The 27,504-nt window shown below is 38.7% G+C and overlaps 2 protein-coding genes across 5 annotated transcripts in view; one reads left to right on the plus strand and one right to left on the minus strand.

The window, feature by feature from the left end:
- Positions 1 to 303: 303 nt before the first annotated feature.
- On the plus strand, positions 304 to 15,257 carry LOC135474860 (uncharacterized). 4 transcript variants are annotated; one of them, XM_064754491.1, is made up of 4 exons: positions 304 to 375; positions 5,258 to 10,394; positions 11,215 to 11,401; positions 11,641 to 15,257. In XM_064754491.1, exons 2-4 carry the CDS (start codon positions 5,541 to 5,543, stop codon positions 12,606 to 12,608), a joined length of 6,009 nt encoding a protein of 2,002 aa, XP_064610561.1. In that variant the 5' UTR covers positions 304 to 375; positions 5,258 to 5,540; the 3' UTR covers positions 12,609 to 15,257. The 4 variants fall into 4 exon arrangements, with proteins under 4 accessions (XP_064610561.1, XP_064610562.1, XP_064610563.1 ...); XM_064754492.1 differs by lacking the exon at positions 11,641 to 15,257 and adding an exon at positions 10,764 to 10,936 and having other exon boundaries at positions 11,215 to 11,392; XM_064754493.1 differs by lacking the exon at positions 11,641 to 15,257 and adding an exon at positions 10,764 to 10,846 and having other exon boundaries at positions 11,215 to 11,392.
- A 1,514-nt stretch (positions 15,258 to 16,771) lies between these two features.
- The window catches only part of LOC135475766 (protein fantom-like), a 39,018-nt gene continuing 28,285 nt past the window's right edge, over positions 16,772 to 27,504 (minus strand). Inside the window, exons 29-38 of the mRNA XM_064755705.1 lie at positions 26,845 to 27,010; positions 25,545 to 25,640; positions 24,064 to 24,138; positions 21,951 to 21,973; positions 21,079 to 21,127; positions 20,625 to 20,767; positions 19,686 to 19,878; positions 18,344 to 18,428; positions 17,871 to 18,004; positions 16,772 to 17,415 (exon numbers count right to left, since the gene is read on the minus strand). Of these exons, the coding sequence (XP_064611775.1) occupies positions 17,300 to 17,415; positions 17,871 to 18,004; positions 18,344 to 18,428; positions 19,686 to 19,878; positions 20,625 to 20,767; positions 21,079 to 21,127; positions 21,951 to 21,973; positions 24,064 to 24,138; positions 25,545 to 25,640; positions 26,845 to 27,010 (1,080 nt within the window). The 3' untranslated portion in view covers positions 16,772 to 17,299. The remainder of the gene's footprint in view (positions 17,416 to 17,870; positions 18,005 to 18,343; positions 18,429 to 19,685; positions 19,879 to 20,624; positions 20,768 to 21,078; positions 21,128 to 21,950; positions 21,974 to 24,063; positions 24,139 to 25,544; positions 25,641 to 26,844; positions 27,011 to 27,504) is intronic.

The raw sequence follows: 27,504 nt of genomic DNA on the forward strand, positions 1-27,504 counted from the left end.
TCAGTGCCTTGGGCTCTTAAATTTTGCCGCCTCCCGATTAACACTAGCTGTAGCACAATTCTAGAGCTAGCCTTCACAGAGAGGGAAGAAGTGGGCTCATCTGATAGCACAAAGGCATTTAATCGAAGGTAGTTCAATAGAATTCGCGCTTTTGCCAAAAGTGTTGATTTGATTAACACAAAAAGCCTTTCGTGAATTTACTAGCCCACTGGTGCTACATTTACAGGCCTACGGTGGCTGATTTGAATCTGCCACGCTGCCACTCTCGCTACCACGTGACCTGAGGCAGCCGTCTGCAGAATGAATGAATCCACGCGGTGATGGCTAGATCTCAAGATTCGATCAAGAAGCACGGTGATCAATCTGCACAACAGGGTTAGTATATTGGATTACAAGAAGTCTGTTAGATTGTTATCTAACGGACTCCTGTGAATAGTCGAATGTCGTTGTCTTGAAAGGTAAGTAGTAAGTGAGTTCAGGATTTATCAGGTTGTTGTGTTGTTTAAAAAAAATGTCGACACTGCAGTCAGAAACCACTGCTGCAGGCATGAGATTTATCCTCTTTTTGAAGGAATTCCTCTTTATTTGTACAAAAAATTCATCCGCAAAATGGTCAGATTTTAATTCAGAAATGCTAAAAATGTGAAAAATCATGAGTATAGTGTAGGCCTATAGTTTTCTCTTTTTCATCCCAGTGTCTGTTTCCTTTCTGCTGCTGTTATTAGAGGTTCATGAATTCATCCATGAGTGTTGCTATCAAGGATCTGAGAACTCGGCTACTACATCCTTTTTAGCATTAAAGTTTTCTGTGGAAGTTATTAGTGGCCCAATGTTATCTCAAAGTAAAGGCAGACATTATGTAAGATTACCGGTATATAGTTTGTCGTTTGTGGCGACATTTGACAATTAGATAATTGACGACCGTGTCAGTGAGGCCTCGACTACCTCATCAGCACAGTAATTTATTAATATGTTAATTTAGATACAGTACCGCAAGTTGCTTATTTTGTTACATACAGTACTACACTTACTTCATGAATAATGATTGACAAATAGCTGCGAAGTGAAAGCTCTGAGATCTGAGGATTCAGTTCAGTTCGACAAGTTTGGTTTGAGAGAGGAGACTGGTGTGGAGACTCTAGTGCAGAGCATAAATATTATGGATGTATGGAAGCTGTAGTTATAGTCCTTTTATTTCTCTAATGCTTAGCCAGGACAGCTTTCACTCTGATATCCATCTGTTCAGCAGCATAGCATCTGTTGGAGAACTACATGTAAAGTAATGTATCAGGGCTGTTTCATTCATTTTATCCTTCAGTGATCATTGTCAATATACTTACTGTTATCTGGGGGCTTTGTTACACCGATCGCTTTGTTGGCCCATTGGTTAGAAGTTGAAGGTGAATGCGAGACCTGGTATCAAACTTGTTACTGCCTCGCTTGACGCTCAGCACAGAGGATAGAGCAAGGGAACAATACTGGTCGATGCGTTGTCAGTATAGTGTGACTAGATGGGGTATCATGGAGGCAGCAGCACTTTCATTTTGGCATAGAGTTGCCCTGCTACGAAAGACACAGTATATTAGCACACACCTAAGGACTTGTTGTCATCATATGACTGAACAATTGTCAAATATGACATAAAACCCCAATCAAACATATACATACAAAGTAAAACCTATGATAGTGAGATTGTTTGTCTTGGGAGAGGCAGCTTTCTGCTGTTTTATTCAATGTGCAGTCTTACATGTACACTAGCTATTCAGGGCTTCGGCTATATTCATTTTGCATCCAGTAAAGGACCCATTCTCCTAACAAAGCTAACAGAACTTCTGCCTGAGACATACAAACTAAGTGAAAAAAAAGCTTTTTAATTGCCAGTTGACAATAATGAATAGTTTAAGCACCCAGCAAATCAACCTGCACACTCGCCAATCTCCTGTATATCCACTACTTCATAGAGTCCCTTTCCTGAATCACTCATCGCGTTTCTATTTTTAGAATCTACATGTACATGTCTGTGAACTATGACCTAATGCACGTAGTATAGTGCATGGTACTCTCTCATGCCATTGTTTACTTTTTTCCCCAAAAAGTTGCAATACCAACAAAATAGGATACCCCATCTCACCCTCTGGGGTACAAAGTATCTTCATTCCCCAAATTGGCCTCATATAGCAAAGAAACTAATTTTATTAATGTAATTTGCCATTTAATTTTTTTTTATTTATTTGATTGGTGCTTTACTCCATACTCAAGAATATTTCACTTATACGACGGCGGCCAGCATTATGGTGGGAGGAAACCTGGCAGAGCCTGGGGAAACCCACGACCATCCGCAGGTTGCTGCAGACCTTCCCACTTACGGCGGGAGAGGAAGTCAGCATGAGCTGGACTTTAACTCACAGCGACCGCATTGGTGAGAGGTTCCTGGGTCATCACGCTGCGCTAACTTGCTAACGAACTGAGCCACGGACACCCCTTCACCATTTAAAGTCCTACTTCGGTGCCAAGAGAAATGTTAAAATGATATGAAGGATACCCTATGGAATATAGCTAGCATTACGGTTTTAAAAAAATTTACGATGAATAACACTATTTAACAACTACACGTGAAGAATCCTCTAAAACAAAATTCTCAGCAGTTTTGCGAATGAGGTAGATATGACAGAATGACTTCATGCTTTTGAAAGCACAGCGTTATTTGTAGCTATACTTCGGTGATGGGTGACACCAAGTGTTCTTGAATGATGTCGCACAAGGTAAATTTAAAACGACAAAAAATTTTTGTTTCTGTATTATCCTCCCAAGGTAAGAACAGTGACTTTCATAAGTGTATTTTTGCTGACTGTCTCGATCCTTATCATTTTACCTTGCTTTCAGGAGATATAAGTATTGACGCTAAAGTATCTCTTTAAATCTTTTAGCCACTTTCAAATGAAATGATGTAAAACTTAATTAGGGCACATTTCTTATTCAATTTACACTGGCAGAACTTGTTGAAAGCACCATAGGATCGATCGGGTATTTACAGCGTGCTGGTACTATGTTACTGCATTTCATGAAAATAAAAAAGAAATAAATAAAAAAAATAAAACCTTGTTGGGCAGAAAAGAAAATTAAGCCAAATTAAAATTTCCATCTCGTATAATTTGAGAGAAAAAAATTTATTATCATAAGGTGAATTAAATTTTCAACATTATGAGACGAGGGGTTGTCTTTGACCCGTATTGTGCAACTGGTGCCTAGTAGGGCTATGATTGGTTAGTGCTCTCACTTTCCAAGTAACGTCTGAGCAGATTAAGTTTACTACATGTTTTTAAAGCAAGGTTTTCTTCTGGTTTGGATGATACATTTTAGACTGTCATATAGAGTTTTCAAACCCTGTTATTTATCTGAGCCCTAGTATGTTACATACAGGACATTAACCAACCTATGAATCAAGTTTTCTTGAGCACACCCTTCTTTTTCAAACAAGCTGAAATGAATCCAAGGTGACAATTACATTTGTAAAAATATATTTTCCTGAAAGACAATCCTTAAGTGTAATAGAAGATGATGTTTTGTGGTATTTTATGTCCTTAATTAGGGCAAGCTGTGTTGTTTCAAAATCTATAACAATCTACATGCATTACTGTCATGAGGATCCAACAGGTGTGAACACTGATCAGCTATCTACTTGTGATCTCCAGAATTGATCTTTATCACAGCCTGTGGGCTGGAGTGTCATATTAGTCATGGTCAAATCCCTGCCTGGACCACAACACTACAGTTACTCTCTTTTGAAATCCTAGCCACATGGGTCAAGTCATTGACAGAGGTTTGCAGGTCTCCCAACTAGTAGGCCTACATGTACATCTCTAAATGTACCCATGAATAAAATCAAAGGAAGTATGACCAGCGATGTCTATCACAAACTGTTAAATTCCAAACACTGTCTGAAAGCATGAACCCAAGAAAGAATGTACATGCACAGTGTACACTACAGGTGAACTGGTTATTCGGGTTAAAGGCCAACATGGAAGTCATCTCACACTGTTGTCTGGGGAAAGGTTGTCTTCTGAGTGCCCTCATTATGCAATGAATATATATACAAACCATATTTTAGTTAAAAACGAAACTTCTCTGAGAAATTTCTGTCATCAGCTTCCCATGGCCATGTAATTTCAATTTAGTATTTCAGTCTACACTCACATTTTGTTTCTTTCAGTCGCAACTGTCCTCGAGTTCAAAAGAGTTCCTTTTCCCATGTTTTTATACTGGAAACCTCAATTAAACACAGAAAACATACCCCACGAGAAGTTTCCAAAGACTACCATGATTCACTTTTACCCCTTTTTGGTATAGCTAGACACAGGATTTGTTTGAGTTATCACATTAGAGTTATCACATTTCGCACAACACTGTCACAGGCTTTATAAGCAAAATGTTTTATGATTTCCTGTGTACAGTTTTGCCCAAACGTCATTTACATGTCGCCAGTGGCAGATAAGATTATTGTTTTTCCTTATGCCATCAAAAATATCTTGATTGATGGGTAAACACGTGGAAATCACTTTCGAGTCCTGTGATTGTAAGTGTCTTGGATTACATATAGACAAAACAAATCTGTATGACTAAAACTTCATCTGAGGGTACTTGATTAAATATTATTTAAATTAAGTAGTTCATAAAGTTATGGGTGAAACTGACAGTCTTTCAATTACACCATAATGAACAAGAATTATTATACCTCGCGTAAATTTATTGTTCCCCCATTGGATAATATCACATCACATGGGGTTTAGCATTTCATGATGTTGCAAGCTGTAACGTCATTAAAGAGACAAATGCCAAAGTAACACGTTAAACGTAGCATTTCCCTACCTAAAGCATGACCTAAGGTTTCACCATGGGACTCAGAAGTGTATCTACAAAGCTGTAGTAGAATTTAGCACACCGTAAATCCATACTTGCAAACTAGGTCTACCAGCAGACGAGATGTAGATGTCAAAGTGTGATCAAAGCAGCAACTACACACATGCGTTTGCACCGCTGCAGCGAAAGATTATACAATTTTTACATGTTTCAGAGTGGAACATGGTGATTTGTCCCCTCTATGCGCTCGTTGTACATCATCTGTCGTGACATCTTGCAAATGTCACCTAACCATGTCTAGTTATAGTAGCTGCGGACTTTTAGACTGTTTACGTGTACATTGTAGATAAATGGTGTTAATGTTGTCTCATTTATGTTTTTTTTCTTTTATTTTTTTTAGCTATGGATACTTACCGTAACTCCACACTCCAGATCAGACTGAAAAACACCATTTAGAGAAATTGTCTACTAGAATCGTTTCAGCCTTGTAGACTTGTGGTGAAAAGAAATTCCTCTCCAGCATTCAATTTCAGCAAAGGTGAAACAGTGAACGTGGACAACCAACCATCCACAACAACAGGAACTGAATTACACCAACAGACTCCTGTTTGCGCCACCAAACAGACTATGATTCAGGCATCCACCTTCTTGCCAGTTCTGTTAATCGTGGCATTGTGAGACCAATGCATCAGTCAAAAGTACATACCAGTACCTTCAGCTCAACTAATAACTTGCGCTGGAACCCTGGGTATTATCATGAAAGAATTTATTCAATACCAGGTTTGCAAAGTGAAACAAATATACCGCTGGATAGAGTTGATCTGAAAGCATTGAGTGATTCAAGAACAGGAAGGTCGCTGAACAGAGAAAGATCAGGCCCTGATCCTGATCTAAAACTGCCATGGTTCCATCAGTGTACTCAGGGATGCCATATTGCTTTGTCCAAACACATACTTGCATGCTGTTGCCTGCCTCAGTCACAGTGTCAGGATGCCAATAGTGACACTTCATTACAGTATTGCACAGCACATTACTGCTTGCCAGCATGGAAAAGACCTTTTGACCCATCAAGATATGACCCTTGCTCATTGCCCAAAAAGATATGCTCTGATTATGTAAGCAACCCATATGGAACCCTCCCTCCTTGTCACAGGATGGCTGTTAGTAACTGGGAGTTAAATGGCCCTTTGGCCAGACCACAGTATGGTAGCAGAAAAACGCCACTGAATTTTGGATTAACCCAACCAGAATATTGCTCAAGGCAAAACCTTCCTGTCAGATGCAATAATCAGTTCAGAAGCACAAAGCCATGGGTAAATTGCTGTCAGAAGCCTATGTGGCAGCATTGTCATCAAACTATGGGCCCGAGAGAGTACCATAGTAAGCTTGGGAAAGATCATTCCAGATCTTATTGCATCAAACCTCGGATGTCAAATTATGCTTGCAGACCATGCTCAGGACTTCCGGGGGCTCCAACAAATGCAGCAGGACGTCCAAGTTTTGAAAGAAATCCCAACCCACATGCTCTTATCACATCGTCTAGAGATGCTGCATGGGATCAGTCAAACTCGTTTAAGCACAGTGGTTACAACAGCTTCAGTTCCTGTCGCCCAAGCATGGCAGATGAGCATCAGAAAAGAAATGACTTTGGGGGCTTTGTGAACAATGCACATAGAAGAAGCAGTAGGAGAAGATACAGAAGAACCTTGAATGCAAGACGAAGACTAACTTTTGAAAGAGTAGAGCCACCTCATATAGAAACAGAAATCCGAGAAAAAAATTCGGAAACTCAGGTTTCAAGTTTTTGGTCTCGTGACCCGAGGAAGAAAGAACCATTAGCTAATGGTGGGAAATTTGATTCTCGTGTGATAGAGAAGAAAATTATACACACTCAAAACCCACGTGAGTTACCAGTGACAATGGAAACACGTAAACCTTCACCTAAAATTCAGTCTACACTCCCAAAAGCTATGACTTCTATGACAAGAGCAGATGTCATTGGTGCTGTTAGTGGAAAAGGCAGTAGCATTTCAGAATCCATGGAAACAACACATAGTGAAGCTACATGCAATAGAAATGTAGCTCAGGCCTTGGTCTGCAATTTATCAATATCAGTTCTAAATCAGCAGAAAAAAGTATGTGAACCTGTGGTTGCAGAGCAATGGGTGAACTCATTGAGCAAAGATGTAAACTCATTGGTATTTTGTAGTGATGACATGAATGGTCCTTCGCAGTCTGAAACTCCTTCATCTTCAGTCCCTGACAGCATAACAGGTGATTTAACTCCTCCAAGCGCAATGGTAGAATTGAAAAATACACCTCTGTCAGCCAGAAAACCACTGACAACCACTTTGTCAGGAGTCCATGGATGCAGCCAAACAGTTCATGTTAATCCAACTTCAGTTGATCTCTCTGAAATGCCAACACAAAACAGCACTCCTCCTTGTCAGCCTGTAAGCCTTATGCCAAGAACTCATGACACAGATATGCTTATTAGGGGGAGAAGAGTCAAGTGTTTCCTTTCTTCATCAGGAACTGTAAAATCACTTAGTCTGTTAGGGAAATTCACCTTCATGGGTTCAGTGTCTTTGAAGCAAGGCGTAATTAGTCCAATGCGACCTCGTTTCATGCACAGCTTAACACCAGTTAAAATGCAACGTGTCACTTGTTTTACCAACAAAACCTGGAAGACAGTGGAGAGTAGAACTAGTATGAATGGGAATATGAAGGCAGGAAAAGTGAAACAATGCCATGGGAGCACAAGAAAATGTGCAGAGAGCATCAAAACTGGAGCTTCTTTCACTGGAGCACAGACAAAAGATGTGCACACCCATAAATTAAAAGTTGATCCTGAGTTCTTGGCCAATATCAAGACAAGTGTTGCAAAACTCTTGAGAAGTAAATGTGTGAAAACGACAGCTGAACAACCCAAAAAAGGTGAACAACTTAGTCCTGAATTCAGCAGTAATTCTAGATGCCTTTGGGACTTGTACCCATCTTTAAACATGACTCCGCAAAGATGCGAAAGGCCTAGCACAGCCACAGTCTATCAGTTTCAAGAGAAAAAAGCCATGGATAATCACTCACTTAATGCTTGCACCAAACCCTGGGTGGGCCGATCTGACACAAGAAGTAGTGCAAGAAAGGCCAGTAGCAGTGAAAGAAAAAGTTTATCTGCTATAACATTGTCTGATGAGAATGATTTGCATACACAGTTGATTTCTGAGAAGGAGAGGGAGGCATGTCAGGGTATTGAAGAACAGAGTAACTTCTGCCCAGAAATTAGTCAAGGTAACATGACTGATGTTGAATCATCTGTGATTCAGAGAGAGCCAATGGAACAGCTGTCCACCACTCCATGGTCTTCACTTCCTTTAAAATTGCCCAGTTCCAAAGAAACTGGCTCAGTCCACACACTGACAGAGGACATTCAAGAAATAGAAACCAAAACAGATGCTTGCTCATTATGGCAAAGAGAAAATAAATTGAACACTTGCTCTGCCTTGACAGACACAACAGTAGTTACATTTACTCCATCCAGATCCCATGCAGAAAAGAGATGTAGTTGTCACGCCCCTACTCTGTCCACAAACCAGCCTAATCCAAATGACCTGTCTGCTGAGAGACCAGACCCTGTACCAGTCTCAAGCCCAGAGGTACGTTTTAAAACTCCCAGTGCACAGGAGCTTGATATTACAATTAGTCCTCCAAAGCTGGATGCAGCTGCTGATGAATTGAATGTAAGTCATGATGTGGACAAAAGCATCAATTCTCCAAATTTTTTAACTCCAAGTCCTCCTATTTTGACCCCCGTGTTGGTACCTAAGAATCGTAATTGTTCCACACAGCCACAGTTTGCATCAGTATCTAAGGAAACTGCTCTTTATGCCAGTGCCTGCCCAGAGGAGTCTTTAAATATTCTGGCTGGTGTTTGCGATATGGAAAAGGCAAGGATTGAAACAGAAAGAGCTTTGTCTCTGAAACCAGTGCTAAACACAGCAACCGATGTCCCGACATTTACGAAAAGCATGTTTCACAAACTGAATCCGCTGGTATCAACAACTAGTCCCAGCTTAAGTTCTAACACAGATCTTAGGAGCACAGTGAACAGTATGGACTATGGAGGATGTACATGTAAATTTGGGGAGAAAAGAGCCAAAAGTCCACAACTCGTTAACAGCTGTGCTCAAGACACTAGTAATGGAGATAAAGATTTGATCCAGCATAGTAAAGCCAGGAATCTGAATGAAAAGGCTGCTGTTAACTTAGAAAATGTTCAAATTGGTGATATTTGGAAAAGAAAGCGTAAGGCAACCAAAAAAAGCACACAGCCAAAAAATAGGCGATACAACAAGTTAATGGCTGAAGCGAAGTCAAGGAGTGTGAAAGAAAGAAAGTTTGATCATGATGTGAAGGGAATAGTCATTGGTAATATTAAGGAAACTGACTCTTTCAGAAAATCAACAAGAAAAAGGCACTACAAAAAACATGACAGAATGCCATTTGATTATGTTTCTGTCGATAGAAGAAAGGGTAAATCTGCTGACAAGATTTCTCTAAGTTGTGAAGCCTTGATCAAAGTGACAAGAATTGATAGTGGTGCAACAAGACCTGTTATTGTAGACGAAAGACAATGTTGCAATGTCACTGATACAGCCATTGCTTCAAAAGAGCCAAGCAAAATTGCAGCAACATTATCAGAGAGAAAGGAAGATAGAGCAGCAAAGTTTTCTGCACAAAAATCCTGGAGTGCAGACGATGGGAGCCGTATAGGTAAATATACCTCAATGTCTATAGGCACTGCGCTGTCCACCGTCGTGCAGTCTCCAGATTTTAAGCGGTGTAGGCCTTTAAAAATTCCTGTGAGTCGAATTCAGTTAGACAAGTACCATGGACAGACCAAACAAAAGGGAGACAAAAGACGTGGTTTTGAACTTAGTGAGAAGGACAGTTGGAATAGTGCTGATGGTCAAGGGACAACTTCAGTGAATAGAATATCAGGCAAGAGACTTGACTTCAAGCCAGCTGTGGAAGGAGAGTCACATACAAACACAGGCTCTGGAGATCAGCATGTTACGGGCACAGATTATGTCAGCAATGCTAAACTTCCTGAATCCTGTGATTCTGAAAGACTGAAAGCAGAGGATCAAAATTTCCCAGAGAAGGTTGATCATGTTGCCTTTGATGGGTCAGTATTACAGGCCAACAATGCTGAGCATGCTTTAATGAACAAGAAAGCAAATGCTTCTCTAAAGTGTGTGAATGTAAATCAAGATTTTTCAGAGCAATCTTTGGACAAAGAATGTCATCAACCCAAAATACAGATAGATTTCACAACATCAAACAAAGATGTTCAGGGTCAGAGCTTTGTTAAAGCTGGCTCTTCTGTGTTCCCTGTTCGTGTCATTTCAAAGCCACTCATTTCTTGCAAATTTTGTAACCATTATTCAGCCCGGTCGCAACCAGAGGTCAACTGGCATGTAAGAGAAGCACATCCATTCCGCTGTTACAAGTGTTTTAAGACATTCCAGAGTAAGGTAAGGGGCCAACGTTCATTTTTTGTTGCACAAATTTATTGCTCGTACATGTGCTTGTAACATCCATTGTGATAATGCTGTGATGTAACTAAATAATGCATTAGTTGTAACATTTTGTCCGATAGTTCATATATGTAGGTACATGCTTCAAGCTGTCAGTTAAATGCCATCAAGCTTATTAAAATTTTTGTGCAATAGGGCAATAAGCAAGATACAAGTTTTGTGCTTAGATTCTGGCTGAGATGGAGATACAAGTGGTATATAATAAAAATGATTAAGAAAAATAGATAAATAAAATTACCATACTATAGAACCTTAGTATTTTAGAAATTTGTTTATTTCTATGACAGCAAATTTTTTGACTCTCAGCCGCTGAAATACATGTTGCTGAAGATGCCACCTCACTGGTCAAGTGCCTTACAGTTGCAGCCAATGAGAGCTTTTGCTTACCGGTACTTGATGCTGTTAAACACTGTGCCCAAAATTTTTCACTTCTGCCAAAGCGGTCACTTTTATGGGTGGAGGAACTGGGGGTACTTCTGGTAAACCATCGATCTTTGGCAAGTTACTGACAATACTCATGCATGCCTTTACATTGGCGGATAACTGCGGAAATGGTCACACAAGTGTCTTCAATTTGTTGCTGTTGAATCACATGTTGTACTAAGAGCACTATTACATGAATTCATGCATTGAAAGCTTTGTAGATGTAAATGAGTTTGTTTAGCATGTGATTACATCACCTAAAGTCTACTGTTCATTTGTCTCGGTTAAGGATGCCATCATCTACATGTATGTCCTCTCCCTTGTGTCTTTCTAGGAGGAAAGGTTGGCTCACAGGAGAGACCACATAACAAAACTCCATCACTGCTCATTGTGTAACCGAGCGTTCACCAAGTATTACTTTTACATAAAGCATATTAAAGGTCAAGCTCACCGGCAGTGCCTTCAGGTACAGCGAAACACTTTAAAGCTGATTCGAGGAGATTTGCGCAAACAGATGAGAGGTATATTAGTCTGTACAATTCTTGGCTTGATAATTCATTCAGACATTTTCATCCAAGCTGTTAAATGGTATGCCTATGTCTTACAGAATGTTAAAAGTGTTAAATAATATACAGCATTTTGTTTTTTTGTCTTTTTAAAGATTTATTTTAAAATTTTGAACTCCATGTGTTTAGCTTTGGCATCTTGGTTTAATTAAAATAACATTTATTTGCTCTTCTGATTAATTGGTTTTAAACAGCGCTTGAAGACTCTCAAAGATACAGAGATTTGTTAGCCTTGGATAACCAGCCGTTTGATGTACCTAAAACCCTGAATAGAAAAGAAAATCCTAAACAGGATTCAGCCATTGAACACGTTTATCATGGAAATAAGGTTTTCCAACGTCAGATGGCAAAATTTGTGGAGAAGGAGCTGAGTAGGATGATAACGTTAGCTGTGGCTCAGATGTGTAGTAGTGGGACACAAACCCAACTGGATCTACCTGAGAACCTGGAGGCAGAAGGTGACAAGTGGTGTGCCCCAATATTTGCCCTACCTGCACCAGCAACATCAGGCGCCATCTCACAATCTGCACCATCAAAATGTACTGAGACGGTGTACACTGTGTCCAAGACAGCACCACCAGGATGTATTGTGACGCCATGCACCATTTCTCAGCCTGCGCCATCAAGACATGTGGAGTCATCTTACACTGTATCCAAGGCTGTAACATCATCATGCAAAGAGGCACCATATACAATGTCCCAGTCTGAACACAACTACTCTTCCTCAACATTCACCCTGAGCCAGGATGATGACGCCTTCCTGACAAGCCTACTAGATGTAGGAGATGTGAAGAAATGCAAGAATCTTCCCTCCACTAACAACTCACCAGAAAATGTCACCGACAGCCTGCTGCCCCACTTCGGTTGGATCACTCAATCAATGGATGTGATACAGTGGGCAGATGATTTCATATCGGAGCTGGGCAGCAACTCACCAGGCTGGACGCTTCCCACAACCACCCAGTCCATGGTCAAAACTGAAGACACTTCACAGACTAGTACCACCACAGAATCCACGCAGGATATAGACTTAACCTCTCTGCTGAGAGACCTTCCCAATGATGATACCACAAACAATGTTCCTGAAGCGACCATTGTAGACTCAGAGTCTCTGAAGACTGCAGACTTGAACTTTGGAGAGAACCTTCTCTTACTGTTGTAAGGTAAAGCATATATACAGGCGTGTAGGTGAAACTGTACTATAGCTATTCAGTAATGCCTCTCTGCTGCTGTAAGCCACTTACTTGTAGCTGATGGTGAAACTCAGTACTGTAGTGAAGACAGGGCCTCTCTGCTGAGTATAGATTACCTTTTCTTTGATTACAAGTTTCTTCTTAACCTGAGTGGATATATGCAACAGAGGTAAAGGTGAAACTTTACTCTATCTATGACAGTAATTTATCTCTGCTGGGAAAGATTGGCGTATAATAACTTCTCAGTAAAATATTGATTTGTTTACGCACGCTGTGTGTATAACTACTGATGTGTAACTGATGTACAGGCTGCTGAAAATGTGTGCTGTTCTGTCTCCAATAGTACTACTTTCTTTCACCTGCCTTTCAGTTTGTCTGTTTTCCAGTGTATACAAACATGTCCTATTGCTCAAGTTAATCATCCAGTAATGTAAAACCCTACAAGTGATTTATTGTCCTTTTGAAATGTCATTTTGAGAACTTGATACATAAAATGTAACTGTTTATGGAAATATATTCATGATGCTGCTTTCAACTCACTGTGCACATAGTGGAGAAATGTCTCATGTGAATTGATTTGTTATGTTATGATTCAAAATTTCATGTGAAGAGTTTTGGAGCAAAACCTGGGTGTGTATACTGGGTATGTGAAACAGCTGTTTTTTTGTTTTTGTTCTTTTTTTGACTGTTATTTGCTGAGGATTTGTTCATACCAGATTTACTCAGGTCATTGTTGATAACGTTTGAAACACATGTACATGACTCCATACTTGATACCAGTCATGAGAGTTATACAATTTACAGCACTACACTTTACCTCTGTATGTACATTGATGAATGTATTCATTTTAAGTTTGACATATATGACATATGATGTGTGATTGATATTCATGTAATTTGCAAAAAGGTGTTGAGATATGTGTCTTCTTGTAGCTGAGATAATCCCTCGGTTGAGATATTCCGCTAACTTGTGTAATTAACATGTACTTATACATGCTGCACTGTACAGGTACATGTAGCATGTAAATAACACGGGTTATTATGGTATCACAAACTTAAAATGTGCTTCCTCTCATATGTATTGTTCATAAAAAGTGCTTACTCATGATTTTATATCAGTTATATCAGTCACAACTTGGCTATGGAAATGGCATTTAGTGTTGATTATTATATATGCCATATATAACCAAATGCTTTTGTTTCATTTTTATATACAGTTCTATTTTAAGTCATTTTTACAGAATTTTTTGGAATAAAGTAGTGGATTAGTGACTCGCAAGTTGGCGGTTCGGGTGACCATGCTCTTGTATTAAACAGCCATAATCATCCCTTCTTTTTTGTGACATCACTATACAACTGGTTGGAACAGACTTTTGTAGAATTAGTAGACCATAGTTACATTTAGTTATTCTCCTTTGGTCACTTTTCTGTATTTCTTTTTGAAGTTTAGCTATTACTTCATTGTATTTTTTAAAACTGACAGAAAAATGTTCTTCTTGATACACATTTAAATTTACTATTGATCAGTATTGCTGGCATCTATGTGCAAGATAGTATATATATTTTTAACTTCTTAATGATTCATAAATAGTCTTAAGCTATTTTAATAGTTATATTGAATTTTTATACTGTTTGAGTTTTATTAGTCATAATTGGTACATTTATTTTTTCATGGTGATGAGAAATGCAAAGAAAGTGTACATCACTATCATTTCAGCAAAACTATCTCTTTTTCTTATAGTCTGAAGATACAGAAGCACAGGTTTGCTTGTACAGTATACCCAGAGACAATAAGTCATTCGCAGGAAAGAACTTTTTCTCAAAGGCCTAATGGCAGAATAAAATTTGTATTACCATTTTACATTTAAGCAGTGATTTGTAAGAATTTACTTCTGACCGTTTTGTTTCGGTATTTGTATATACCAGTCACAGCTGGTATTACATGGAAATATCCGGTGCTGCATGTTTCTTAATATGTAGTACAGGATGTGTCTTAACACATAAACATGTGAAAAAGCCATGTAGTTTTCTTGCAGCTGGGACATAAAAGTGGTTTAAGCTGCAGTTTACCTATGGCCCCAGTAGTCAATCCAGAAATTAAGTGGCTTACAGTTGTAACATGAGTGGTGATACGTGATAAAACAATTCTGTTCCTGGGTGAAGAGTGTGAATGTGGGGGCTCATGGAAGGGTTAATTAAAGGTGAAAATTATGCTTTTTTACAAAAACCGTAATCTTCATCTTGTAGCTCAGACCTTTTCATGTATCCTGTAAGATTGGTTTACAAAATGTTTGTTTTACAGTGATTTCCAGTTACCCAGTCATCCTTGAATCCAGCAGAGCACTCATTCTTCTCAGATTGCTCTCCTTAATCACTGCTGTTGTACAGTATCTCAGCCCTCTTAACAATTTTTCTCAACAATTCCGCCGATATGGATCCAGTGAATCATGACAGGGCACCATTTCCTCTCTAGATTATTTGCCTCTGTCCTCAAGATCAGAGAACTTGAAAGTCAAAAAGCAACTTCTTTTCTCGTGCAATTTCCTCTTCTCATTAGAAATGGTCTCGGCAGAGCCAACTCAAACTGGAAGTTTTCACTTGTATGACAGCAATCGGGGGTTTAAGAAGGACAAAACTTTGCCAAGTACGTGACAAGCTTCCAACGCATTGCTGCAGCTTAACCAGCAAGAGATTTGAACCTATGACCTCATTTATTTACTTATTTGTTTAGTGTTTTATGGTGTACTCAAGAATATTTCACGTAAAATATACGATGGCAGCCAGCATTATGGTGGGAGGATACCGGGCAGAGCCTTGGGGAAAACCACAATCATCTGCAGGTTGCTGACATACCTTTCCATATAAGGCCAGAGTGGCATACAGCATGAGCTGGACTTGAACACACAGTGACGGCATTGGTGGGCGACATCTGGGTCATTGCACCGTGCTAAATTCCTCAGCCATGGAGACCCCCAATACAATACATTGAAAGATTTTGCCGACAGCAAGGACCTTGCTGTGTAACCTACATGTACATGTTTACGCGTACTAACACCTTCAGCAAATATAGAGAGTTATTTTCAGATTGGTTTCCTATTTACTGGAATCAGCATAGCATAAAAAAGGGCTGCTCATTCATAATGAGAAGTTTCTGCTCGGTCATATCTATTGAATACTGTATTTCACCTCAAGTCTAGCATTTTAAAGACAACATATAGTTGGATTATGATTGATTCATCCACCTTTGATTAATTTCCTATCAAAAAAGATATCCTTTTTTTATAGCATTTATGTGCTTCTGAAAGTACAGTTTTGTTTACTACACTTCAGGTGAATCCAGTAGTTACCTAATTCTTATCCTTAGCAAATTCATCAAACCTGACTTGGAATACTGAAGCTAGAAAACACCAAAAACTTGAGATAACGATTTTATTAAGAAAAAATAAAAACATACTTGAAACAAATACATTAAGCCACATATACATGTGTAGAGATGAATAGTTTATTCCGATCATTTTGAGGGTGTATCACAGACCAAATATACATTTATATTTTAAAACAATTACAACCTGTGAAGAGTTAAAAAGTTCACATCTTGGACGGCAATTAGCACTTCACAAATGTGAGCCACTTCATCTAAGTTCCGGACGGCACAAAAATTGTGCATTAGCACGAATTGTTCACAAAAAATCCTGCATGTAAATGTACTTTTTAAATGTTTTACAACTAAGTTATTGAAATATTTATGAAACCTACAGATATAAAGCATAGGTATGGGGAGTTTGTTTTTAAAACTGAAATTAAATCACAATTCATCAATATTATGAAGTATTTAGAGGAGAGATCATAAAATGCATTTGACTTGGCCAACTTTAAAAATACCAATGCTTGTATTTTTCAGCAACTTATTGCGGCATAGATATGGAATAGTTTCTTCAACACAAAGATTCAAAGTCCTCAACTATGACATATTAAAGATGCATATATGTATATAGACATGAAAAATATCGACTGGTAATGATGTATCGGTTTGGTTATCATGTAAAAAAGATCTGTGACCCATTCTTCAAATTCTTACTCGAGTAATAAAAAATTTTAAATCTGACAAACTGCACATTCTCGGAATAAACAAATCTATCATAATCTTAACTTCTGGTGCCCGAAACACACATCATAATGAAATCTGACTTGGAATTATTCTAAAATATAAAGCCTACTGGTTTATGATTATAAACTGGTTTGCTCTGGCCTAAGTGCATTATGCACACAAATACAGTGTATATAACCAACACTAGGTCCAGGAATTCTCTCCATCAGACAACCCTATATGTACGTGTACATACAATCATTGGTACCAGACCAACTAGCATATCTTGGCTGCGTTCTAACAAACGGCTGAGGAATACTTATCTGCTAGAAAATGTGTACTTCTGAAACTAACCCTACCTGTGAAGTCGGCACCCAAAGTATATATAGATCACTACACTGGTATGATATACACGGAACAAATAAATATATACCCCACTATAAGAGATACGAGTAGCCCATGTGAGACAATGTTTGCAACTGAGAAGAGTGAAATGCCAGCATCTGTCTCCCTCCCTGCTGGACGGGAACTAGGAGCTGTAAGGCGCAGCAGGGTGAGATTCCATCAACAGCCTCAACCGTACGTAGAGTCCACCTGCATCTCCTTCTCCACGGATTCCAGCGCGTCCAGACACTCCACTGTCACGTTGAGAAACCCGATCACCGTCTTCTCATCCGCAATGTCAAACACTAACAACAGATATTTGGTCAATGTGTACATGTACATTTTGATCAACTTAACTAGCACCCAGGATCCGTAAGTTATTATCATATAATTGATTAACAATATGCATAAGCACTGCCCACTGATAAAGTCAAGTACACTGTAGCTAGAGTTTATTGGAGGTTGTGACACAATTAAACCATGTCGGCTGTCTTGGCTTATGATAATATCATACCTGTGAATGAATATCATACCTGTGAATGAAAATCAATCTAATGATCATCACCATTTATACAGTGAATTTGAGATGTCAATGAAAAAGCTGACACAAAAACCAACACTAACAGTGGTATGGCTTCATAGGCTCCTATAGTCTTAGAAAAGCCGTCAATTATAAGCTGGTTTTACAACATAATTACCAGTTTATGAATACGCCTGAGTACTAACACAGCTCTCTTCCAGTCAGCCATTACAATCCTACCTTTAATATCCTCATCCTTGATGTCTCGGTGCTGATGTAGGATGTCTCGGACACTGACAAAGGCCACGCCCACATCCTCACACTCAGCATCCTGATTATCCTCAGGGGGCTCACTGACCACGGTGAATCGAATCCTAGACAACAAAACAACGGCAACAATGACAGAGATTTTGATTTATATTAATCCAGCTAGACAATTTATGTTCCCAAAGTAATCAAGGCAATGGGCACAATAACACATAAAAATAAATCAGGAAAATCAAAGTATCTTACAAGTTGATACCATAGACTCAAACCGAAAATGTTTCAGTTAAATCTGAATCGGACAGCAATATGCCCGTGAACAATGTGAATCGCATCGAAATTGCTAAGAAGCATTTCTGAGTTGGTACTCCCATAACGATTAACAGTGAAGGGTGTGGAAAATTGAAATGCTGAATCAAATTCTGTCAGATATGAGGATGGCTACATACCTGCCCTGGTCTGGATCATCAGGTAGCAACATGCTGGCCAGGTACTGTCGTCTCTGGTAGTTCCTCTCCAGGTCTACAGGGAAGGCTACAACAACAACACACCATATTAGAACATCAGAGCAGATGGTCAGTTGGTGTGATCGTTAAACATTTCCTTCTCCAACGCTGTGCAAAAAAAACATTATTTTCTCCTGTTAGGCTGCAGTGCTTGTGAACTTTTTGCTTTATGTACACTATACTGAAAGTTTCATGTATTATTAATACAGAAGAGAATGAATGAGTCGGCCTACATGTATACCTCTCTTCAGATTTCTGGCTGATGTGTTTGGGGTGAGTTGTGTTCCCCATTACATGAATCAGACTTCAGAAGTAAACAAACTACAAAACATAACATGAGGCTCTAACATGAGCCTCATTAACATCTCAGATTTCATGTGAACCATGCAACATTAGACAATAGGTTTTTTTTACTTGTTGCCATTTTAAGATGCTTTTCATTTTATCTTACAAGTCCTTGCTTAATGACATAGATGTACACCTATGTTCAAGTTTCTCATAGTTTGTATTAGCCTACATCTTCCATAAATAAATAATCGCTGAACAGATTACACATAAATTCTAGTCAGTAGTTTTTTTATATTTGATTGGTGTCTTACACTGTACTCAAGAACATTGCACTTATACGATGACTGCCAGCGTTAGGGTGGGAGAAAACTGGGTAGAGCCCAGGGGTAACCCACAACCATCCGCAGGTTGCTGGGCGATCTCCCCACTTACGGCCTGAGATAGGCAGTAGTACACCTATTGAATGAATGATCATTGCCGAATGCCACATCAGTAATATTTCAGCCATATCGTGGCAACAGTATACCTAATCTTAAATGTTTATTTCATAGAGTAACAAATACCGTGCAATGTATTTAAAACCCTCTCAGCCTAGAGTACAATATCTTGAATGGATCCAACTTTACTATGGTTTGTAATAATGTGTAGATCTTCTCTGAGTGGCATTTAAAAAGTTGTGAAACATGAAGCAGGAGAATACCTTTTAGGGTAACAACTTTTTTTGTTTATTTCAGTCTACCGTTGCGGCCTCTTTAATAAAATTCACTTAAATGGCCCCAATAACCTTGAAGAAAAATGTCAAGGTCGCTGAAAATCATTAGCGTTCTTCATCATGCCAAGGTGTAAGTGTGGTGTAGGTTTGGTGACCTTGGGCTAAACCATTCTAGAGATAGAGCGTTTACAAGGATATGGACAGACAGACGACGCCTCATATGACAATACCCCTTCGCCAATACTGGCTGAGGGGTAAAAAGGTCAGAGGTGAATGGAACCTTACTCTTGCTGAAGTTGAACGCGAGTGACTGGTGAGAATTCTTTGGTTTGGGCAGGGAGAAAGGCGTCTCTAGCTCCTGAGGGGGTAACCCCAGGAACTTGTACTCCACAAACAACTGCTGTATTTGGTCATTCTCCGTGACGGGCGAGTCGTCCTCCAGGGACAGACGAGACACAACGATCGTCACATTGTTACCCTGTCAACAGCATACATTAATACACAAGTCAACATCCTATATATCTTAACAAAACCATGCTAATCAGGACAAATTTGATCACCTTATTAAAGCCTGGTATAACTTTGGTGTGATAAGACAGTGACTTAATAATCATGCAGGCATTTGCAGTGCCTCACCTCTCCCTGAAATAACTTGAAAGAACAGAACACTTTCGTTTCCTTATTATTCTCTGAAACTTACCAGAGCCTTTTTTTTAACAATTTAGGAAAGCAACCAGGACTGTCTTCACAATTATCGCTTAATAGCATTTCTAAGACATCTTTTAAGGTTTTCGCATGGCAGTAGCTGTTTATATATAATTATCAGTAAATTATAATACTTCTTTAAAGTTCCAAAATACGCTTAAAATCCATTGTAAACTTTAATGACACATCATAATATACCCCTGTACCAGCCCATACACATGTACAACATAAATTATGACTCTTGAGGATAGCTTAAAACTGCAACTGAATTAATAAATCCAATATATAAATTTTGTTTAGAAATACAGACCGAATCAAATGCAGATAAATGAAAAAGACTTTGTTCAAACACACATTACATGTACACTATAAAATGTAATATATTTATGTAAGTAACATGTTATTAATCTATTCATATTAATGATATCACGATGCTAGGATTAGAAAAATTGTCTGTGTCACAGCCAGGACAGATGACTGAATGTTGGTCTACGGGTATGATCAGTCATGTACACTGACCATTCTTAGAGTCAAGCTCTTCCTTATGTCCCCTTCAGGCTCCATGACCACGCCCTCACTGTCAGACTCCATCTCCGGTTTCCTCGGCAGACTCTGACTCATGTCCTCAGCCACTTCCTCCTCAATCTCCTCCTCCACTGACTCTACACACGCCAAAAACATCAAGACAGTCACTTTACGCAACAAAAATTCTAAACAGCAAATACATCAACCAGGGCTCAAGTTAGAAAATTTCCTTTGGCCTGCAACATTTTTCCAGTCACAAAGTTTTAGCAGGCACAATACCTACAATGACCTGCAATTTAAAAATTTTTTTTTTTTGGCCTGCCAATTTCTGTAGGAAAGAATATACCTCTGTCCTTCATAAAGAGTAAGTGAGTTCTACTCTGAATTCAGAAAATTTCGATACAGAAATGGCTGGTGAGGTAAAGGTTACAGTGTAGTCAGTACTCACCCTCAGCTTCATCCCCAAACATGGTATCCTCTGCCTTGCTCACTCCATTCTGAAGATAAACACATCTTACAATTAAAACAGTCACAAATCTCCATAAGCATGAACACAAATCATAAATTCTACATTAAATATCCTTTACAGTTCTATAACCATGTCACAAACCTGAAGCATTCATTCAGAGCCTTTCATTAATACATATTTCTTGTGTGGCATATCATTTCAACTACATTTCAACTGCGTGACAGATTTTCAGTCTTTTTTCATCATATAAGTACAAATCACAGTTTCAATATTATTACATTTATACTTCAGCAAAACAACGCTAACCCTGGTAGAACTACACTCAATGTTAGCATTTAATGAGCCTACTACACAGAAAACATGGTTTTCAACACCTAAACCAAAATATCGATTATGCTAAGTGACCTAAAACTTAAGAAACGATTGCGTTTCCTGTTTTACTTAAGTTGAGAGTTTTATTGGCCTTAGAAAGGTATTTTGAGATTTGTTAGGTAACTACGTGTAGGGTGAAATCCTACTTGAAACATGTAAAGTTTAGCACCAAAGTAATATTTATGAGAGTGTAGCCTCGCTGTATTAAAGATGCCTCGATATATCGCGCAATCGGACATAACACGACCCAAATATGATGTCCCCCCAAAAATCTGTGACATGTAAGATACACTGTAGGCCTATATACTGGATCCCAAGGTCATTTCGCGATAGCGTGGGGTAGCCTATAACACGTTCAGGAATCTGTTCCCGAAGCGGCGCTCTTTGGCGACGCCTGACTGTATTTGCCTCCAAAAATCCAAGACTTTTTAGGTACAGTAATTTATCATGACAGTTATGATAGCGAATAGGGAACTTACAGTCCTTGGTGTCCTGTCAGGATCTGAAACAAATAATTAAAGGATTAGAGTAAAAGGTGCAAATGCAAATCAAAGTACGCAAGATGTGGGAGCAGATCTGTTTATCTGTTCAAGCTGACTTCCTCTCTGCCAGTACATGGGAAGGTCAGCCAGCAACCCGCAGATGTAGTGGGTTTCCACCGGGCTCTGCTCGGTTTCCTTTCACCATAATACTGCCCCCCATCGCATAAGTGAAATATTCTTGAGTACGGCATAAAACGCCAATGAAATGAAACATACAGGATGTCTGGATGTGCCTACTTCTGAAAACAGCTGACTCATAGTAAACAGTTTATTTGTTTACTTTCAAAAAGCTTACTGACTGTTCACATCACAACAGATTATGTGTGAGGTGTCCTTGACTTCCACTCCTATAATCCACATAGACATTTTACAACCGTGATGTATACATGTATATGTTCTATGACCTCTGTCAAAACAGTCTTTCATAGAAATCAAACGCATAAGCTTTAAAATCCAGAATACAATATAAATCTTAGGAACATCATTGATTCATATTGTGACAAGTCAGCATATAAGCACTTGATAAAATGTAAACAAAGAAGGTTAGTGAACAACACGTCAAATAAAAGTGTGTATTAAACAAGGAAACACAATAAATAGTGTTGACAAGAAAATCTGAAATTGTTACAGAGTTGGGCGAAACACAAAGACTTCCAAGACTCTCGGCCTCCAAAGTATTCCTGCAAGGTAATTCTATAGGTACATGTGATAGAAAATAGCACTGATCAATGGCATCTGTTGAAGAAAAAATGATCACCATATCCACCAATTTGAGAGTTTGCTGCTAAACAAAATGTACAGTCACTGTAGTTCAGAGATAATATATGTAGCTGTAACTAACACTCAAACCATATCTGTACTAGCGTTCAACAACATTAAGGCACTTTAATAAGTACACGCAGGTAACAAGCAAATTTTCCCATAAATTTTGGATATTTTTCATTATGATACATGTTATGCTGTTCTTGTGGTTTTGTCCCACTGTACCACAAAATGACATCACCATGGCAACAAAATATTTATCCCGATACACTAGAACCTGTGTTGTATTTTCTTAATGGACTTTAATACTGTAGAAAAATGTTAATTTTAATACGATGTTAATTTTCACAGCACCAACAATGCTCAGTGTATTTTTAGGTCCTTGAGGAGTTAGAATCATCTCAAGCACATAGTCGACTCAATCCGGCCCTTGTGCTAGGTCCTATGCACTTGCATATGAGAAATAATCATGCGACTCAACTTGTATCTGCACTAGCTGGAACCAGTTGCAATTTTCGTATGGCCATTGCTGACTGTGAGCAACTCAGTACAAAAAGATGAGTTAAGCTGAGTTGAGCTGAGTTGAGTTGAGTCACCTCTCAAGCTGTAAGGGGCTGTTTCTCAAAGATATATGTCTTAGTTTTACAACAGCACAGGGTATTTACAACGGACTAACATTTTTTCCCCTTGTCAGTTTCTCAAAACACTTCTTAAATTTCTCCAGCAGAGGTAACTTCCACATGTATGACTATCAATGAACTAGTTTTAGACAATAACTAAAAAATGTACTGATCTGGAGACAACAATAACAACACACGCTTTGACGGACCTTTGGTAGTCCCCTTTGTGAAAGAGCTCCTTGTGAGTGAGTCAATGAGTGAGTGATTGAGTGCTTAGGGCTAAACGTCACACCTGAGCTCCTTGTCATGCCTGTAGTAGTGCTGAACATCATGATGACATGGTCAGCAGAGGTTCTTAATGCCTTTGAAAAACAGCTCCAAGATTCAGTGGAGTTAAGTTGCCATCACATTCAGAACCTCTGCTAAGCATTTATAATGAGAAATATAGATTTCAGCAATACTACAGATCTCTTCTATGCTGAGACCAATACTAGTGTGGGTCATATAACCTTGTGACACTGAATGTATTACAACTGAGGAGTTTTAAAACAAAAGTTAAAGAGGGATAAGGACTGCGTGCCACACAAAGTGAATAGTGAATGTATAACAACAGAAGTTTCAAGAGAGAGAAGAAAGACTGCTACAGCCACGCACAAAACCCAAGCTACCTGACTCTTCTTTCAGTGTATTCTCGGAGGGCGACACCCCCTCATGCAGAGCCTCTTCCACCACATCTTCTGCTACTGTAAATACAGATGCATGCAACATGCAAGTCATGACAGACCAACTTCATATACAAACATTGTCACCACCAGACAAGAGACATTATGTACCTAAATATGCATGACCAATAGTGTCACATGGACTGAGACAATTGATAACAAACATGCTGTGAAGATAAGAATTGTTCCAAATTCCTTTGTGCTTTTAACTGTACTTTCAGTGACATGAAAAAAAGAATGTTTCTGTACATGGAAGACTACAGGATAACATGTTTATATTGAAAATTAAAAGATCCATCTATATAAAGTGTCATAAAGTACATGTGCATTCAGGAGGACTAAGTGTATGGGAAAGATTCACAACGGTGATAAGGACATACAAGGTAAATGGCCAAAAATTTCACCCCAAAAAGTGCATCGTCAGTGGCAAATGTATGTCATAAAATATTACTTTTGACTTTTTCTTGCTGAAACATTTTCCCAGTAGAATGTCATCATACAAGCACACATCAAAACAAATCCATCAGTAGATTATCAGAACAATCAGGCAACATGTACAACTTTGTCATGGGGAGAAATTTTCACATCATTTACTGTACTTGTACTTAACACCTGCAAAATTACACAGTATACGTTCCTCAACAATATTACTTCATAAAACGTGAATAGTACATAGCAATAATGGTGCTAGTCTGAGAATCAACCTGTTGTCTTCAGTCTGGTGCAAATTAATCAGCCAATTAAGTTTCTGGCTGTGACCGTTTGAAACAACAGCAAAACTGAGTGGTGTTAAGATTACCAGCGGAAAGGAGTATATTTACGTAAGCTCTGATTGCTTCCAGTAATCAAGTATGTGCGTTCTGGAGCTTCTGCCCTTATTGCATTCAAATCTGTCAGGCCATAGTTCTACGTAAAGAATTACGATAAACCAACAGACTGATACTCAGGCCATATTGATGCTTGGTACAATTACTGTAGTAAAACGGAGAAAGATTTATCTTTAGTGGTGAAGTAAGAGTATAAACTTAGAGTAGACTGTTGAGGATCAAGTGAGCACGAACATTTTTTAAAAAAACACAAATAATAAACAACAACTAAAAAACAAACCAACATACTGAATTAGCAGAGCAATACAATCCTGGAGCATAGATAACAATAATCTCACTGGCAGCTGTGCAAAAGACGTACCAAATTAATTTTACTAATTCAATTAAAACTTCCAAAGAAATACAAATTAAAAGTGAGTCACACATCAGTCAAATTTAACAAGAGGAAAAAAGAAAAAAATCATCAATATTAAGAAATGGTGCAAAACTGGAAAAAAAACAGCAAATTAAGGCAGAAAATGAAGAAGCAAGTTAACATGCAAAAGTCTAGAGGTGAGTTTAAAGGTCAAAGTGCCTAGGTCAGAGGTCACACCCTGCTACCTTCATCAAGAGCATTTTCCTGTGACTCTGGTTCTGATACTTCTGCAGGATCTACACTCTTCTCTACTGGAGACATCTCTTCACTACCAGCATCTCCTAAAGACATGACACATATATCAGAGCATGCAACAGGAATACTTTTGTGTCAACTATAAAGACTAGAGACTTCTCTCTCGCTACAGGCATCTCTTAAGGACATGACATACATTGAGGAGAGCATGCAACAGTAATACTTTTATGTTAACAATAAACACTCTCCCAACCTGGAGACATCTCTTCACTACTGGCATCTCCTAATGACATGAGATACATACATGTACTTGATCTCATTAAAAGTAAAAAAAAATATATGAATTTTATTATAAGGTTTCTGCTGATGGTATCCATAATATTTTTTACACTTTTTTCTAAGTCAGTAACTAACAGAGGCTAAACACAAAATACACAGGAACCTCTATCTTCAGAGGCTTGCAGATTCTTCACAAAAAAATTACAAAAATTGTGGCTACAGGGGCTGCACATGTAGGTAATTTCCAGTATCAATGACCTGCGAGGTTTCGTCTCTTTCTCTTCACTAGGGGTTTCACTAAGAGGTTCTATTCTTCTCTTGTCATTTAACAAGGGGTATAACGGACTTGAGATGTTTCTTCTCTTTTAATAAGGGGTATAACTGACCTGCGAGGTTTCTTTTCTTTTAACAATGCGTATACCTGACCTGCGAGATTTCTTTTCTTTTAACAAGGGGTATAACTGACCTGAGAGGTTTCTTTTCTTTTAACAAGGGGTATAACTGACCTGAGAGGTTTCTTTTCTTTCAACAAGGGGTATAACTGAACCGAGAGGTTTCTTCTCTTTTAATAAGGGGTATAACTGTCCTGAGAGGTTTCTTTTCTTCAACAGGTGGTATAACTGACCTGAGATGTTTCTTCTCTTTTAACAACAGGTATAACTGACCTGAGAGGTTTCTTTTCTATTGTTTAATGAGGGGTATAACTGATCTGAGAGGTTTCTCCTCTTTTCTTCTAATGACAGGTATGACTAACTTGAGAGGATTCTATTCTTCTCTAGTCTTTTAAGAAGGGGTATAACTGATCTGAGAGGTTTCTCCTCTTTTCTTCTAATATATGACTGATTTGAAAGGCTTCTATTCTTCTCTTGTCTTTTAAGGACGGGTATAACTGATTTGAGAGGTTTATTCTCTGTTCTTTAAACAAAGGCTACAGACAACATGTTTATAATGAGAACTAATGGGTAGGGGCAACATGTGCATGTAGAGTGCGGGATACTGAGGAGAACTCACCTGTTGATGTTTGATCCTGGACTGTTGAGGCTGTGACAGAGAGCTCAGGCAATACAGCAGACACAGCATCAGATACAGCGTCGTTCACCATCCCCACCCTGGACTGGTCCAGTGTTTCATCTGTGGTCTTCTGACGAGGGGCAGGAACACGAGGTTTGGGGAACAGCTGACACAAGAAAATGACAAAGACTTGCTAGTACAAGAATTCTGGAACAACTACTTCTGCAATACATGTCCCCTACCATTTTAAACCATGAAAATAATACATGCAGCTATGTCAAAGTCTTAAGAAAAATACAAATACTGTCTCAAATGGACGAAACAGCCAAGAAACGCGATTGACTGGTAACTTGTCATGGTGAAGCAATGGTTTAAGACCACATAGGACAAAAACAGCCACAAAAACTGGCCTAAACCTCAATCTTGATCTGTAACTTGTCATGGTGAAGCCATGTACAAAGTGTGAATTCAACAGAATGGCTTGTTCAATAGAATTCAAACCACTTTAAAAAATGTCCAGCCAATGGACAAACTGGCTACAAACTTATAGTCACCCCTGTGGATAAGAAAATACAACAGAACCTCCTTCTGTTTTTGCCAGAAGGCTAATAATTATGCATTTGGAAGGCCTCCAAAAAATGAACATCAGTGCTAAAAATT

The sequence above is a fragment of the Liolophura sinensis genome, chromosome 9, assembly GCF_032854445.1.
Source record: "Liolophura sinensis isolate JHLJ2023 chromosome 9, CUHK_Ljap_v2, whole genome shotgun sequence".
NCBI lineage: Eukaryota > Metazoa > Mollusca > Polyplacophora > Chitonida > Chitonidae > Liolophura > Liolophura sinensis.